We start from the raw sequence: 16,157 nt of genomic DNA, 5'->3' as shown, positions 1-16,157 counted from the left end.
CGTAAGGATAGGACCAAAGTCTTTTAAAATGATTAGACGAGAGTTAACAAAAACAACAAAGAAGGTGTGGAAACGTGTCCCGCTGCCAGTTTCATTCATGACCCTTGAACTTTGAGAGTCAGAAGCTTTAAAAAGGAAACACACTGAGGCTGTCCGTGAGAGGGTGACAGCGGGCTCCGGAGGTGGAAGGTTAAACCTGGGTTTGGGATTAAGAGCAGGAGGCGCGGCCTCCGAGGGTTAACAGAAGGTTTCGCTGCTTACGGTTGGCTAAACAATTGCTGGCTCGGCCAAGCGACTTTTCCCTCGCGTCTACCTGGACATCTGCTGACGGGTCAAGTTTCACTAAAGCCTTACATGAATACTAGAGACAAAAACCTAAACTCTCCACATGGAGACAAACCCTTCCCTCTCCCTCGTCTCCCTCCTTTTCCCTCCTATTTTCTTTCCTTATTGTGTATTTGGAGAAAGTTCTATTTTTTCCTTTACTTCAACACCCTCCTTTCTCTCCCCCTGTCAGCAAAGTCCCCATTCCACGCATCCACCCCACCCTGACTCCTCCTTTTCATCTGCAGGCGTGAGGTTGGCTCACTCAGCTCGGGTCCAACGCGCCCGCCCCATCGCCAATTCTCATGCTCCCCGCCCCCTTTAAGACGCGGGAACGGGTCTGGACCCCGCTGTCCTTCGCCTTCCCAGGCGGGAACCGTCGCATCCCGTCTGGCCACTCCAGGGCGGCTCTCGGGCGACAGCTTCCCGGCTCGGGGGCCCCGCTGTCGCCCCTCCAGCGCCTCCCCGCGTCCGGTGCGCGCGCGCCGCGGCTTCCCGGGTGGCCGGGTCCCCCGCCCCCTAAAGTCGTCCCTCCCTGGCCGGGCTCCGCCCCCCGCCGCCGCTGCCTGATTGGCCTCCGCCTCCTTGTCCCCACGCTCCTCGGCTTCCCTTCGCCCAATGGGCACCACCACCTGGTCCAAAAATTTCCCCGAGGGGACCCAAAGGCTCTGCAAGCAGCAGCTCGGGCCAGGCGGCGGGGACCGCCGCGGAGGCACGCGGAGCGCGGAGGCTTCGCGGAGGCGGGAGCGGAGGAGCGAGGAGGAGGAGCAAAGGTGTCGGAGAGAAAAGTTCTGAAAGGAACAGGAAACCTGCCGGGGAGGCGGCGGCTGCGGCTCTCCCGGCGTCCGAGCGGCGCGCGTCGCGGGGTCTCCGGAGCTGCGGCTCCGATCCTGGCGGCTCTCCCGGCGCAGCTCTATCCCTCTGGCCGTGCCCGCCGCCGCCGCCGCCGCCGCCGCTGTTCTGGGCTGCAGGCGGGCGCTCCGTTCCGCCTCTGCCGCTGCGGCTCCCCCGAGAGGGCGGCGCGGGTGCTGAGAAGAGAAGGGGACGTCTTCTTCGGAGCATGAAGCAGCATGTCCGATAAAATGTCCAGCTTCCTCTACATAGGGGACATCGTGTCCCTGTACGCGGAGGGCTCGGTCAACGGTTTCATCAACACGCTGGGGTAAGCCGGGGCGCCGGCCGGGGAGCGCGGGCTGCGGAGCGCTGGCGCTCGGTTCCCTCGGAGCTCATCCCCTTCGCCTGGGGTGGCCGGGCAGGCTCTGTGCCCGCGGACAGCGCGCTGCGCTCGGCTGGCGCGCTCGCAGGAAGCTGCCGGTGGAGGCAGGACTTTCTCAGCAACTTCGTAATCTCGAGCTCAGACGCATCTGAAAAGGAGGAAGTGATTCAGAAGCCCGAACGCAGGCCAGACGAAGTCTTCGTTGGCCTCTCCGTGGGTTGTTTTGATTAAAAAAAAAAAATTTTTTTTTTTTTTTTTTTTACCCTTATAGGTGGGTGGGGTGGGGGGGGGGGAACCCAACGCAAACAACACGGCTCCTCTCCCCATCGTTGCAAGCCCCTGTCCCTCACGGCCGGGTTTGTAAGAGCAGTGGATTAAAGTCTGTGGCCTTGGACGTGAGACTTGGGCGATGAGGCGAGCGGGAGGAGTGTGGCTTTGCCCTGCGGGAGGAGCTCACTGTCCCCGCTTCGCTGAAGTAATTTCCTTTTGGCCGTGCCAAACGGGAACTCGCCCGGCCTCGGGGGCGTCCTGGGGGCTTCTGGGTTCTAGAACTCACACCTGCTTTCTGCCCTCCCCGGGCCTGGGCCCGCTGAAATGCTCAGCCTCTGCTGGGACGCAGCCAAGTGCATGGCTCTTGAGATTGAAGTTGATTCTTGAATGGGGGAAGTAGGTATATAAACATAACCTGTGCTAGCTGGGTAGAGAGGACTTCCTTGATTACTAGTATTTTCTCTCTGTCCTGATGGTGAACACCAGCCTGTAGTTTTAATGCGCACTGCATTGTCTTTTGATAGGCACGTTTTTGTTGCTGTTGCCGCCGTCTCAGTAGCTGGACTCCCCAGTCTTAGAGATTTTAGGCTGAGGAACTGGTGTTTCCACTTATGACTGGTCACTTTTGTTTTTCTTCTGGTGTTAGATTTTAGGGCACACGACTTAACATGTCCTTGGACGGTGACTTTGAGCCATGCCATTAACAGGGTGGTGTCTCCCTGACAGGCGACACGGGAGCCCCAAATTCCAGAGTTTTTTGTTTTTCTGAGTTTCTGTTGCTTGTGCATCTCCTCTCATGAGTGAAAAAAGGGAGGTAGATTTAATGTAATTCCTTTAAGATCAGTGTTAATTTATTGTGAAACTAAAACATGGAAGATAAAAAAAAAAGATGTGACACGTGCTTTTGTAAATCATAAGCTGCCATTTGTTTCTGGGAGAGTTCACAGCTCAAGGTCAGTGTTTGGGCCCCCAACGACATTTTGCAAATGAACTCTGCTGCACCTCACCCTTCTCCACTGTGGACTCTCTTTGTGGGGGTAACATGATGGTTAAGGTGGAGGGGCCTGGGGTCAAATCTCTGCTTTTCTTCTTATGAACCTGATGACCCTGGGCAAGTTGTATAATTGCATCTCAGTTTCCTCACCCTGAAAATGGGAAGATCATGGTCACTACCTCATAGGATTGTGCTAAGAAGTGAATTAACACTTAGATTGTGCTAAGAAGTGTTTAGTATAACACCAGGCACGGGAGCAGTTGTATAAAATGTTTGCTATTGTAATTATCACTCCCTTGGTAACTGTGAGCAATAGTGACACTCTTGGACAAAATAATAAAAAGGATTAGGAATAAAGTACAAAACCTAGTCAAATAAAAAGCCATGTTTTTGTAGGGTCTTATTCAGCAAAAGAGGGCTTTCCTGGTGGCTCAGATGGTAATGAATCTACCTGCTCTGCGGGAGACTCGGGTTCAGTGCCTGGGTTGGGAAGATCCTCTAGAGAAGGGAATGGCAACCCACTCCAGTATTCTTGTCTGGAGAATTCCGTGGACAGAGGAGTCTGGCCAGCTACAGTCCATGGGGTTTCAAAGAATCGGACATGGCTGAGTGACTAATACACACTTTCAGCAGAGGAATGTGTTTGGTAACTACCTACTTAAGCGCTTTTAGTGTCTCTCCTGCTCAATTTGGAGATGGAGAAATGGAGGGGAAGAGAAATGAAGTGACTTACCTATGAAGCAGAGGACATTAATGTTAAAAGCTGGAACTGTAGCCTTGTCCCCAGATTCTCAGCCAGGTGTATATTTCTTTGGGTATATATTGTTGTCTTTAAGCCTTGAGAGAAAGAAGCTTGACCTTTAATGTAGCGTATAGATTTGTATTCAACATTTCTTGCTGGTGTTGTGGAAGTTGAGTTGCTTTAGAGTGTGTTTGTGCAGTATTATTTTTCTGTTGACAAACAGATTCTTTTTGAGGTTACTATGACAAGACCTCTGTGCAGCTCAATTCTAAGGTGAGGGTGGATCTTTGGTATGCTGCCGCCGGTGAAGCTTGGTGCTTTGATGGAGTGTTCTTTTTCTTTATGGAGTCCATGGAGTAGTTGGAGTACAATGTAGTTCATAGAACTACAGTGGCCTGAGAGTTTTAGGAGTTACAAAACTGGCAGGAGCCTATGTGCATGCGACATGAAGTGTTCTCTAGGCAAAGTAGCATCATCTACTTTGTTAGTGTAGAAGACAACTGGTAGATATGTTACCTTGCATCTTTTTTAGGGCCATAAATATCAAAACAGCATTATGGTTTTTCATTATATTGTTGTAGGATCATATTTATACTCTTTTTCTATCAAAGACAGAGTGCATACTTCAAATTGAATCTCTCTGCTCTTCTGTAGTTGGAGGGAGATCTGTTGTCTGAGGTCTATTGCTAATTATAACCTTGTTCGTATCATTTACTCCCTTTTCATGTCAGCATGTCTTTGTGGAGAGTAAGAGTGTATGCTTCTCCCATCCCTAGGGTATTATAAAAGTGAATGAAAGAGACAGAAAGGAAAGAGCCCCCCCCACCTTTTTTAAAGAAAGTTTGTAGGAAAATCCACATTACGCTTGTATTCTTGTGGCCCTTAAGTTTCTTCAAAGGTATGTGAATTGTTAAAGTGAATCAGAGAGCTTGATTGGAGACGTTGGCATTGTATTTAGTTAGCCAGCATAGTTTGTTCCATTGTAATATTAAAAACTCAGCGGAAGAGCTAAAAATGAGGCTGAAAGTTTCTGACTTCTGTTTTTACTCTTTATCTATTTCACACTTTTGGTCGTGTGATGGTTTTTCAAATTCAGCTTAATTATCACAAGATAATTCATAGATATTTATTTATCTGCAGATAAATCATATCTGATTTTAGTATCTAGTGTGGAAATTTGAGAGGATACACATTATTTGGCTTTTGGGAATTTTTTGCAATAAAGTCATGAATTTTCAGCTGGAAAAAAAATTACAGGTTTTCATTCTGTTAGAGTTCAGTAGGCCCTTTTAGAGGCCTTTCCAACTGGAAATGTGGTAAGATTTTTGTAGGCTCTGTGACCTAGCTTTTAAGTTCAGTTTCTCAGTCTGAGAAATTAGACTGTTCCTATTGCAAAGGTTTGCATTTCCCTCCCGCCCACCCACCTCCCCACAATTATCCTTTAACCAGGACTTACCTGATGTTTCTGATTCCTGAGTTGTTGCTAAATAAGGTAGAGTATTGTTCTTCCGGCTTGTATTGGTAACAAAGGGGCCTGGTTTATATTTTCTAACTTAATTTTTCATCTAAATATCTTTTTAAGAAACACTTATGTTGACTTAAGGAAAACTGTTAAATCTTGTTGGATAAAGATGGTGAATATATTTTAAAGAAACAATTTTTTTGCTACTGTACACTTTAACGTTATGGTTTTTATTTTTCTTTTAAAAGTGAAGGAGTTTGGGGACATGCTGTACAGTTTCAAATGTGGTGTTGCTTTTGTTTTTTTTTTTTAATTTTTAAAGTTGAGGTATAGTTGATTTACAATGTTTTAATTTCTACTTTACAGCTAAGTGATTCAGTTATGCATATATATATATATATATATAGTTTTCTAATATTCTTTTCCATTATGGTTTATCATAGGATAGTTCTCTGTTCTATATAGTAGAACCTTGTTGTTTATTCATTCTCTATATAAAAGCTTACATCTGCTAACCCCAACCTCCCACTTTATCCCTCCCCCAACCCCTCTGCCTTGGCAACCACAAGTTTGTTCTCTATGTCCAGAAGACTGTTTCTGTTAATTTCTGTCACATTTTAGATTTTAATTTCCACATATAAGTGATATAATATGTGGTATTTACCTTTCTCTCTTTTTTTTAAAAAATATTTTTTGATGTGGACCATTTTAAAAGTCTTTGTTGAATTTGTTACAATGTGGCTCTTGTTTTTTGTTTTGGTTTTTGGCTCTGAGGCATGTTGGATCTTAACTCCCTGACCAGGGTTTGAACCGGCACCCCCTGCATTGGAAGGCAGAGTCTTACTGGCTGAATCACCAGGGAAGTCTGTGTCTTTCTCTTTCTGATTTCTCTTAGTATGATAATCTCTAGGTCCATCTGTGTTGCTGCAGATGGCATTATATAATTCTTTTTCATGGCTGAGTAATATTCCATTGCATGTATATGCCACATCTTCTTTATCAGCCCATCTACTGATGGACATTTAGGTTGCTTCCACGTCTTGGCTGCTGTGAACAGTGCTGCTATGAACATAGCTCATGTATCGTTTTGAATTATGGTTCGTTCTGGATATATGCCCAGGAGTGGGATTGCTGGATCACATGGTAATTTTTAGTTTTCTGAGGAACCTCCATACTGTTTTCCATAGTGGCTGTACCAACTTATATTCCCAACAGTGTAGGAGGGTTCCCTTTCCTCCATGTCCTCTCCAGCATTTGTGATTTGTAGTTTTTTTGAGGATGGTGATTTTATTTGCACCAAATGCAGTATTAATTGTCTCTTTCCCCTTCCTTTATTTTCTTTATATTGAGATTTACTTCACTAGTCATTGATACTTGTTTTTTTTAATTTTTATTTTATATTGGAGCATAGTTGATTAATAATGGTGTGTTTCAGATGTACAGCAAAGTGATTTAGTTATACATGTACATGTATCATTTTTTTCCAAATTCTTTTCCCATTTAGGTTATTACAGAATATTGGGCAGTGTTCCCTGTGCTGTAGGGAACTATATATCCTTGTTGGTTGTCCATTTTATATATACTACTGTGTGTATGTCAGTCCCAAACTCCCAATCTGTTCCTCCCTTCCTTTCTGCCTGGTAACCATAAATTCATTCTCTGAGTAGGTGAGTCTGTTTCTGTTTTGTAAATAAGTATATTGGTATCATTTTTTTTAGACTTCACATGTAAATGATATTGTAATACTTGGTTTTCTATTTCTGAATTACTTCACTTAGTATGATAATCTCCAGGTCCTTCCATGTTGCTGCAAATGGCATTATTTCATTCTTTTTGATGGCTGAGTAATACATCATTGTATATATGTACCACATTTTCTTTATCCATTCATCTTTCACTGGACCTTTAGGTTGCTTCCACGTCTTGACTATTGTAAATAATGCTGCAATGAACATTGGTGTGAATGTACCATTTCAAACTATGTTTTTCTCCAGGTATATGCTCAGGAGTGGGATTGCTGGATCATATGGTACCTCTATTTCTGTTTTTTTAAGGAATCTTCTTATGGTCCTCCATAATGGATACACCAATTTATATTCCCACCTACAGTGTAGGAGGGTTCCCATTTCTGCACATCTTCTCCAGCATTTATTGTTTGTAGATTTTTTTTTGATGATTGCCAATCTGAGTGGTGTGAAGTGATATCTCAGTATAGTTTTGATTTGCATTTCTCTAATAATTCGTGATTTGAGTATCTTTTTCATGTGCCCCCTGGCCATCTTTGGGTCTTCTTTGGAGAAATATCTACTTAGTTCTTCTGCCCATTTTTTGATTGGGTTGTTTGTGTTTTGGATATTGAGCCACTTGAACTCTTTGTAAATTTTGGAGCCTGATTCTTGTCGGTCGCATCACTTGCAAATATTTTCTCCCATTCTGTGGGCTGTCATTTTGTTTTGCCTATGGTTTCGTTTGCTGTGCAAAATCTTTTGCGTTAATAAGGTCCCATTTGTTTATTTTTGCTTTTATTTCCATTACTCTAGGAGATGGCTCAAAAAAGATATGGCTGCGATTTATGTCAAAGAGTTTTCTCTGTTTTCCACTGAAGTTTTATGGTATCTGGTCTTACATTTAGGTCTTTAATCAGTTTTGAGTTTATTTTTGTGTATGGTGTTAATTCAACCTAGTTTTGGAAGTCCTAGCCTTGACACTTCTGACATTAGGTATTTTGGGTACATCACCTTGATCAACGGTCTGATACCACACTGTGGGAGTGAGCATGACAGAATTCCTAGGAGGGGTGGGACAGGAGAATCAGTGAAAAGTACTCATCGTTTCGTTATCTGTTCTGCTCGAAGTTCAGAGTTCAGTGAATGACAAGTGTGTGTGATCATGTATGTCTGTACACATATATTTAAGTGATTACTGCCTTTGGTTTGAGGGTTCTTCTCAGGACCTACCAAGAATCAACACCAGCTTGCTAAGGTTTAAGAAAACGCTCAGGTGACCACCCATTGAAGCAGTGACTGCCAAGTGTCATAACAGTTGCTTAGCCAGGGTGGCTAAAGATCGGGACTCCTATTATTTTTAGTTCATGTTTGATTTTGCTCAGTTCAGTGAGTTTTGTTTCCATGTTCAATGATGGATATCAGGTAGGGGAATGGTGGGTCACACCATTTATAATTCTGACTTAATCCCTCAGATAAATGAACAAGACTGTGTGAAGTCCTATGTTTATTTTTCCCAATTACAGTCCCTTGAATTTCCCTTTCTGATCTTTTTTTTCTGCTTAAAATTTTTAATATTTAAATGTTTGCAAGTTTGACTGTTAATTTTTTCTTCTTTTACTTATTTAATTTTTCTGTTCCTATCATAGTTTAGAAAATCTTCCCCTTAATAGGAAAGTTTAATCAGTAGAGACTCAGATGAAACAAGGAACGGTTATAGCTGACTTATATTTACATTAATTTGTAATTTATCTTTAGTCTCTTCTAGATAGAACTCTTCCAAGTAACAGCCATTATTTTCTGCTATAACTAGGTGTATAAATTTAGCTCTGTTTTGGCTACAGCATTTGTTACTATGATAAAAGTATCTAAAAATCCATTGGATATTTGCATGTGTCTTTAAAGAGGAGGAAGAAGACAGTATAATCTTGAATACTGAGTTGTTTTGGAAAGTCTGAGGGTTAGTAGTGTCATGTTATGGAACTTGAAATCGGCTGGAGCACAAAGACAGCTTCTGAAGTGGTGAACATAAAGTCTATTTTAAGCTGAAAGGTCGACCATTTCTTAAACTTTGAAGTCATTCCATAAACAACAGGGTAGCTTTTAGACCCTCTCCGGTGGAGAGGTCAGTCAGGTAAACAACCATGCTTCCTTAAGTGCCCAGATCCTTGACCTTGGTAGAAGAGAATTCAAAGGCAAATGATTGCCCTCATTCTTTATTTAACAGAGCTTTTTTGATTAAAACTTTTTTTTTTTTTTTAACAAAGGTAGCGCTTTTCACAATCATATTTTCCCTTTGGAACTCAGCATATAGACAGAATACTTTAAAAGTTAAATTCAAACTTTTATGGGGACTTCCCTGCTGGCCCAGTGGTTAAGACTCTGAGCTTCCAATGCAGGGGTCAGAGGTTCGATTCCTCGTCAGGGAACTGGATCCCACATGCTGCAACTAAGATCTGGTGCAGTCAAATAAATGAAAAAAAAAAAAAAATTCAAACTTTTAAAACAAATTCCGGACACAAGGTGTATCTTCATATATAAATATAAAGGAAGTAACAGTGGACTTCTATGACAGATTTCTAGCATAACAAGTGATTGAATTTTACTCCTTTTGTTTACATCAGAACTTGGCAATAAATCACCAGATAGTAATCAGAGAAGTGAAATTTTAATGGTCATTCATCCATTCATTTATTTAATGAGTAAAATTGATTGTGCCTTTCAAATGCACAGTGGTTTTCTACTCTCATGCAGATTTAGGTGGGAATGTTTTTAATATATGCTTTAGAAAACCATAATTCTGATTTAAAAATATAGAGAAAAATATCCACCTAAAATAGTGAAAGTGAAGACCTTTCAACATGTTTTTTAACAGCAGTGACACCATATCATGGATGAGTGCATGATTTTCATTTTTATTTTCATTCTTATGTCTCTTATGTTTCCAAGATTGTACATATGTTTCTTTAATTAGACATTTTTTACGGTTACAGTCAGCACAGTTAACTAAAATGAAAATAATGTTTTTGAGAATCTTCAGTTTCTTATTACTGTTTATTAAAAATGTTTATTTTAAAAAGCATAAAAAAGCATTTTCCTGGTCATTGTCAGTAGACAAAAACCACAAACCAAGAACTGCATGTTGCTGAAATATATAGGTCATATGTTTACCATAAAATTTTTTTGTCCCTAGTTATTTATTGTTGGTATTTTTAAATGTATTATGGAAAAAATGTCTGGCCAGTAATGCTGATCGTTTATAAATGGTTGATTTAACTTTTGCTTCCCTTGTGGCTCAGATGGTAAAGAATCTGCCTGCAATGTGGGAGACCCGGGTTCGATCCCTGGGTTGGGAAGGTCCCCTGGAGAAGGGAATGGCTACCCACTCCTGTATTCTTGCCTGGAGAATTCCATGAACAGAGGAGCCTGGCAGGCAACAGTCCATGGGATCAGAAAGAGTTGGACACAACTGAGTGACTAACACTAACTTGTGCAGTAAATATATAGTCTGTTTTATTTTAGAAGTCTGTTTACACATGTAAGAAGTGTGCCCTTTAGCATGACTGACTAGTTCATTTTAATAATCTTAGTACCTACTATGGAACTTTTATTGTCTGTCAGTTTTTATGGGTATTTACTTAGTGAGGGCTTTGTGTGTATATGTGATTGAAATCATTTGATTATTTTTATTGAATAGCTTTGAAATGGATGGATTAGCCCTTTCAAAATTCAAATCAATGATTGGTTAATAATGGTGATTTTATAGTTTATTCTGACACAAACCTACAGAACTCCAACCTTGAATTAAGAATAAATTATCAAAAAAAAGAATAAATTATCAGTTTATTCAGAAAAATTTAATCATAAAATTGAAAATGTGTCCCCAGCATGATCAAGTCTATGGACCGTTCTTGGTGATGTGGTTTATGCTGGAGGATGCTACAGATGAATCACTGGTTCATTTGACCCATAGTTAACAAACCCTGACTGTGTGTTAGGGATCCACATGAAGAGATGCCAGATATTGTGCTATTTTAATTATTATCTCAGAAATTCAAGCTTCCTTTGATAATTTGTGGTATGACATTTGACTAGGATCTATGGGAGTCTAAGAGTGTTTGACACCTTTGCTCTCAGAATTGTAAATGCCACAAGATCAGGAACTGACTCTGATTTTTAATCCTTGTATGCTCAGCACCTCACATAATTCCTGCTACATAGTAGGCATTTAATAAATATTTGTGAAATCAATGTAGTCATTATTTAGTCATGGAGATAAGATTGGTATTGAATAACTACAACATAAAGCAGTTCTTTTCAAATAAAGATGATTAAAAACAGAGATCCCAGGGAAACCAAAGAGGATTCTTTGAGTGGTATGACCCAAAGAGGGCTTCAAAGAGGAGGTGATATTTAGCTGAACTTTGTGAGATCATTAAGATGACTATTTGTCTTAACCTGTGTCCATAATTTGATCATGTATGTGGAGCCCTATACCAAGGTCACAGTGTGGAGCCCTGTACCAAGGTCACAGAAGAAAATCTCTGGAACGGACCAAGGCCCATAGCAACTGTTGCCATGAGCCTCTGAATCTAAATTGGCCAGTTCCTTGCCTGGTAATTGAACCTGGGCCACAGTGGTGGGAGTGCTGAGTCCCAACCACTAGACCCGACAATATATTCTTGGTACTTTTTTCTTTTATTCAAAAAATTAGTGAAATTTTACTGTTCATATTAGTAACTCCAAAAAAGGAAGCAAAAATTTGATATTATTGAAATGTGCAAAGATTGAAGAAATATCCTAAGAACTTATTTTATGCTTATTTATCGAACATAAGAGCTTTAAGTTTGATTCAGGCCCTCTGAATTTGTCATGTGCTGAGACATGTTTACTGAGTTTACTCAGTTTGCTGAGACAAGAGATAAAGAGGGCAGGATATAAAGCCCAGAAACTTGGCAATTATCTGGGGGAATTTTTATAGTATTTCCAGCTTCTTTGAATATTCTGTTTTCACTCCTTTCCCCGTTATTTATCCTCATCCCAGTGTTTGATCATTTTTCTTCCTTAATCGTGGACTTCAGTTGTCTTCTGGATCCCTGGAAGCTTTGCTAATAAAGAAAACTTTCCATCTAAAATAGTTATAATTTTTTTTGTTTGCTTCATAGTGCCTGAGAATATTCAACACGTGCACATATGTACAGGCGCGCGCGTGCGTGCACACACACACACACTCCACTTCACTTAGAGTACTGTTCTGGTATCTGTGGAGCCCACTCTGCCCTCATTTCCTTTTGGTGTTTAACAAGCAATAGAGGCCATAGATAGATTCCCCTGATGGCCAGGAAAGACTTAGGAAGTGAACAAAGCATAATCTAAATTCATATCTAAGTTCTTAGAATTCAAGCATGTGTTATTAAGATTCTATCTAAAGTGTTTGAGTCATTGTTAAAATATCATCAGAAAAATCTCTTTGTGAAAATTGCAAATTGCTGGACTTCTGTTATGTGTTTGTCATACAAAAAAACTCCTCAGTAGAATCTTAGAACAAACTTTGATGTTTTTAATTAAATAATTCCTAGATGTCTAGCTCTCTAAAATCTGTGGTAATGACTTATGAAATAGCCACTAGCAGCAGACACTACTACTCTCCACATATTATCTCCTATTAAAAAGAGGATTCTTCAAATTGTGTAAAGAACTTATGGATTATCAGAGCTAAATATAACATATCAAACAAATAAAAACCCAACCAAAAACGAAACTGGGTTAAAAAAATAGTTGATTAACTTTTCCAGTGGCAAATCAAAGTGTATTATTTATAAAAATTAGAGAATGTTAAGTGCCCTCCAACTTACATTTAGTTAAATTATTTGCAAGCCTTATATTGCATTGCCTTGGCGCTCTTGAAAAGCTGCCTGTAGGTATCTCTTGTTATTCTTTTTTTAAAAATAAAATATTTATTTGTTGCTGCATTGGGTCTTCATTGCTGTGTGTAGGCTTTCTCTAGTTGCAGCGAGCGGGGAGCTTTTTATTCTCTAGTTGTGGTGCATGGGCTTCTGGTGCAGGCTTCAGTAGTTGTGGCTCTTGGATTCTAGGGCGCAGGCTCAATAGTTGCAGCACGTGGGCTTTGTTGCTCTGCAGCTTGTGGGATCTTCTCGGACCAGGGATTGAACCCTAGTCTTCTGCACTGGCGTGTGGATTCTTTATCACTGAGCCGTCAAGGAAACCCCTCTCTTGCTATTTTAATTCTTACTGTCTGATCACAAAAGCTCAAAAGATTTGGAAAGCAAAAGACACTTGCATATCTCTTTGCCCATATGGATAAAGCTTAAGAACTGAATATTAGAAGTAAAGTTCCACTGTTAGTAAGGAACAGAAACCATCTTTGGCTAACTTAAGCAAAGAAGGGAATTTATGAGTACAAGGATCCTGGAGGCGCTCCAGTAAATTGAGTGATGAACTCAACAAGTGAACATCAAGAAAGGCAGAAACTCAGAGCTGCTGTGGGCATCTCGGTAGCAGAAACTTCTGTCTGGTCCTGCCGTTTACAGGACTGCTGCTGCTGCTACTGCTAAGTCACTTCAGTCGTGTCCGACTCTGTGCGACCCCATCCCTGGGATTCTCCAGGCAAGAACACTGGAGTGGGTTGCCATTTCCTTCTCCAATGCATAAAAGTGAAAAATGAAAGTGAAGTCGCTCAGTCATGTCTGACTCTTCGTGACCCCATGGACTGAAGCCTACCAGGCTCCTCCGTCCATGGGGTTTTCCAGGCAAGAGTACTGGAGTGGGGTGCCATTGCCTTCTCCGTTTACAGGACTAGGATACAGCAATTCCTATACCCTTTATCTTCTTACCATTCAAAATGCAGAGTGATAGAATTTGGCTCCACTTGGATTAATCACTTATGTCCATGAAGAAAAGTCACAAGGCCGGATCTGATTATCAGGGAAATCACTTTTAGCGGGGCTCTGATTTCTGCCTGCTTCCAGGGCGGTGTGGTATATGGCAGGAAGAGAGTGTGGAGGACCTGAGTGAACTGAGATCTCATCACTTAGTAGGTAATTGAATAGTAACTTCTCAGCACCTTTTAAAATTATGGTCCTGTTCATAACATAAAATGTACTGTCTTATTTATTTTTTAAAATAATATTTATTTCTTTGACTGTGCTGTGTCTTAGTTGTGGCGCTCGCAATTTTCTCTCTTTGTTGTGGCATGCGGTATTGAATCTGGGCCATCTGCATTGGAAGTGCAGACTCTTAGCTACTGGATCGCCAGGGAAGTTCCCCCATCTTACTCATCTTTAGGTGTAAAGTTCAGTGGCATTAAATGCATTCACAATATTGGGCAGCCATCACCATTATCCATTTTCAGTACTTTTCCATCATCTCAAAGAGAAACTCTTCACCCTTTTGAAAGTAACTCCCCATCTCCCTCACCAGGCCCCCCGCCCCGCACCCACTTTGGTGTGGTCTTTTTTTTGTCTGGCTTATTTTGCTTAGCATAATGCTTTCAGGGATCATCCATATTGTAGCATGTATCAGTACTCTATTCCTTTTTATTGCTGAATAGTATATCATGATAAGGATACAGTCCATTGTGTTTATTCATTCATCAGTTGATTGTCATTTGTGTGGCTCCTACCTCTTGACTATTATGAGTAATGCTGCAGTGAATATTTGTGTGTAAGCTTCTCTGTGGACATATTCTTAATTAATTCCCTTGGGTATACATGTAAGGAGGGGAATTGCCTGGTCACATGGTATCATATTTAACATTTTGTCTCAGCCTTTCCTGTTCTATTTATCTTGCTTTACCTTTTTCTTTCATACCTTCTTATTACACACGACACTAATTTACTATTTCTTGTGTTCATTATCACCTGTCTGCCCCTGGAAGAATGTAAGCTCTTTGAAGGCCGAAATCTTTTGTTTTGTCACTGTCTTAAGTGCTTGACTCCGTAAATATTTGTTGAATGAATACATGTTGAATTAGGATATGAACATTCCCAGATCTCTAAGTAGATGTTAACATCAGCCCTGCCCTGGGAAAAAAGTCAATTTAATTGTAAAGTCAGTGTAATTGTTCTTATTAAATACTTTGAGAATCCATAAGGGTAATTCTTTTAAAATGGATGAAAGTTGTCACTAGATTTACAGTGCAATTAACTCTTGCTGTACTAGGAACTTTAATAAATGTCTTGGGTCATATCTCTGCACCTCCCTAGCCTAACATGTGATAAAACTTACAGGCTGGAAAAAGTAGTGTATATAGCCTTATCTAATTGTTTGAGTGTTATAGACGCATTGAAGTTGTTATTTCTGAAAGTTCAGTTTTATTTTTGCACATGCAAAAAGTAAATTTGTAAGCATTTTGTGAGACTGTTTCTTAATTTGAATCAGCCCTTTTTCTTAGTAGATAGTATATAATACATCCAGGGAAATATTTTGTACTTTAACAGCTTTAAGCAAAAAAGTTTAGTTGAAAATAATTTGCTAATATGAAACCAGAAAGTAATTGGGGAATTTATAATTTTATTTTACTAAATAGAAGATGGCATATAACAAGTTGTAATTTTTATTTCTGAAATTTAGGAATAAGTGTCTGGAAAGGGATGGGTACTTAAATGTAGGTTGAGGAGAACAAGTGAACCGTATTTTTGTTCTTCATTACTTAATATTCTTTCTGTTGAATCAGCCTGTTATAATGTGCTCTGCCTCCGTCTTATTCCAAAAGACATGTTTGATCATTCTATTTAAGAATTTAAAATTCTCCAGTGTTGTTCAGTTCAGTTCAGTTGCTCAGTCGTGTCCGACTATTTGCAACCCCATGAATCACAGCACGTCAGGCCTCCCTGTCCATCACCAACTCCCGGAGTTTACTCAAACTCATGTCCATTGAGTCGGTGATGCCATCCAGCCATCTCATCCTCTGTCGTCCCCTTCTCCCCCTGCCCCCAATCCCTCCCAGCATCAGGGTCTTTTCCAATGAGTCAACTCTTCACATGAGGTGGCCAAAGTATTGGAGTTTCAGTTTCAACATCAATCCTTCCAATGAACACCCAGGACTGATCTCCTTTAGGATGGACTGGTTGGATCTCCTTGCAATCCAAGGGACTCTCAAGAGTCTTCTCCAACACCACAGTTCAAAAGCATCAATTCTTTGGCACTTAGCTTTCTTCACAGTCCAACACTCACATCCATACATGACCACTGGAAAAACCATAGCCTTGACCAGACGGACCTTTGTTGGCAAAGTAATGTCTCTGCTTTTTAATATGCTGTCTAGGTTGGTCATAACTTTCCTTCCAAGGAGTAAGCGTCTTTTAATTTCATTACTGCAATCACCATCTGCAGTGATTTTGGAGCCCAGCAAAATAAAGCCTGACACTGTTTCCACTGTTTTCCCATCTGTTTCCCAGTGTTGT

The 16,157-nt window shown here is 40.8% G+C and overlaps 1 protein-coding gene across 2 annotated transcripts in view; it reads left to right on the top strand.

Moving 5' to 3' along the window:
- Positions 1-1,258: 1,258 nt before the first annotated feature.
- ITPR2 (inositol 1,4,5-trisphosphate receptor type 2) overlaps positions 1,259-16,157 on the top strand; it is a 563,379-nt gene continuing 548,480 nt past the window's right edge. For both annotated transcript variants that reach the window (XM_043881798.1, XM_043881800.1), the window contains exon 1: positions 1,259-1,486. In XM_043881798.1, the coding sequence (XP_043737733.1) occupies positions 1,395-1,486 (92 nt within the window). In that variant the 5' untranslated portion in view covers positions 1,259-1,394. The remainder of the gene's footprint in view (positions 1,487-16,157) is intronic.

This window comes from Cervus elaphus, chromosome 22, assembly GCF_910594005.1.
Source record: "Cervus elaphus chromosome 22, mCerEla1.1, whole genome shotgun sequence".
NCBI lineage: Eukaryota > Metazoa > Chordata > Mammalia > Artiodactyla > Cervidae > Cervus > Cervus elaphus.
This window is presented reverse-complemented; position numbering and strand designations above follow the sequence as displayed.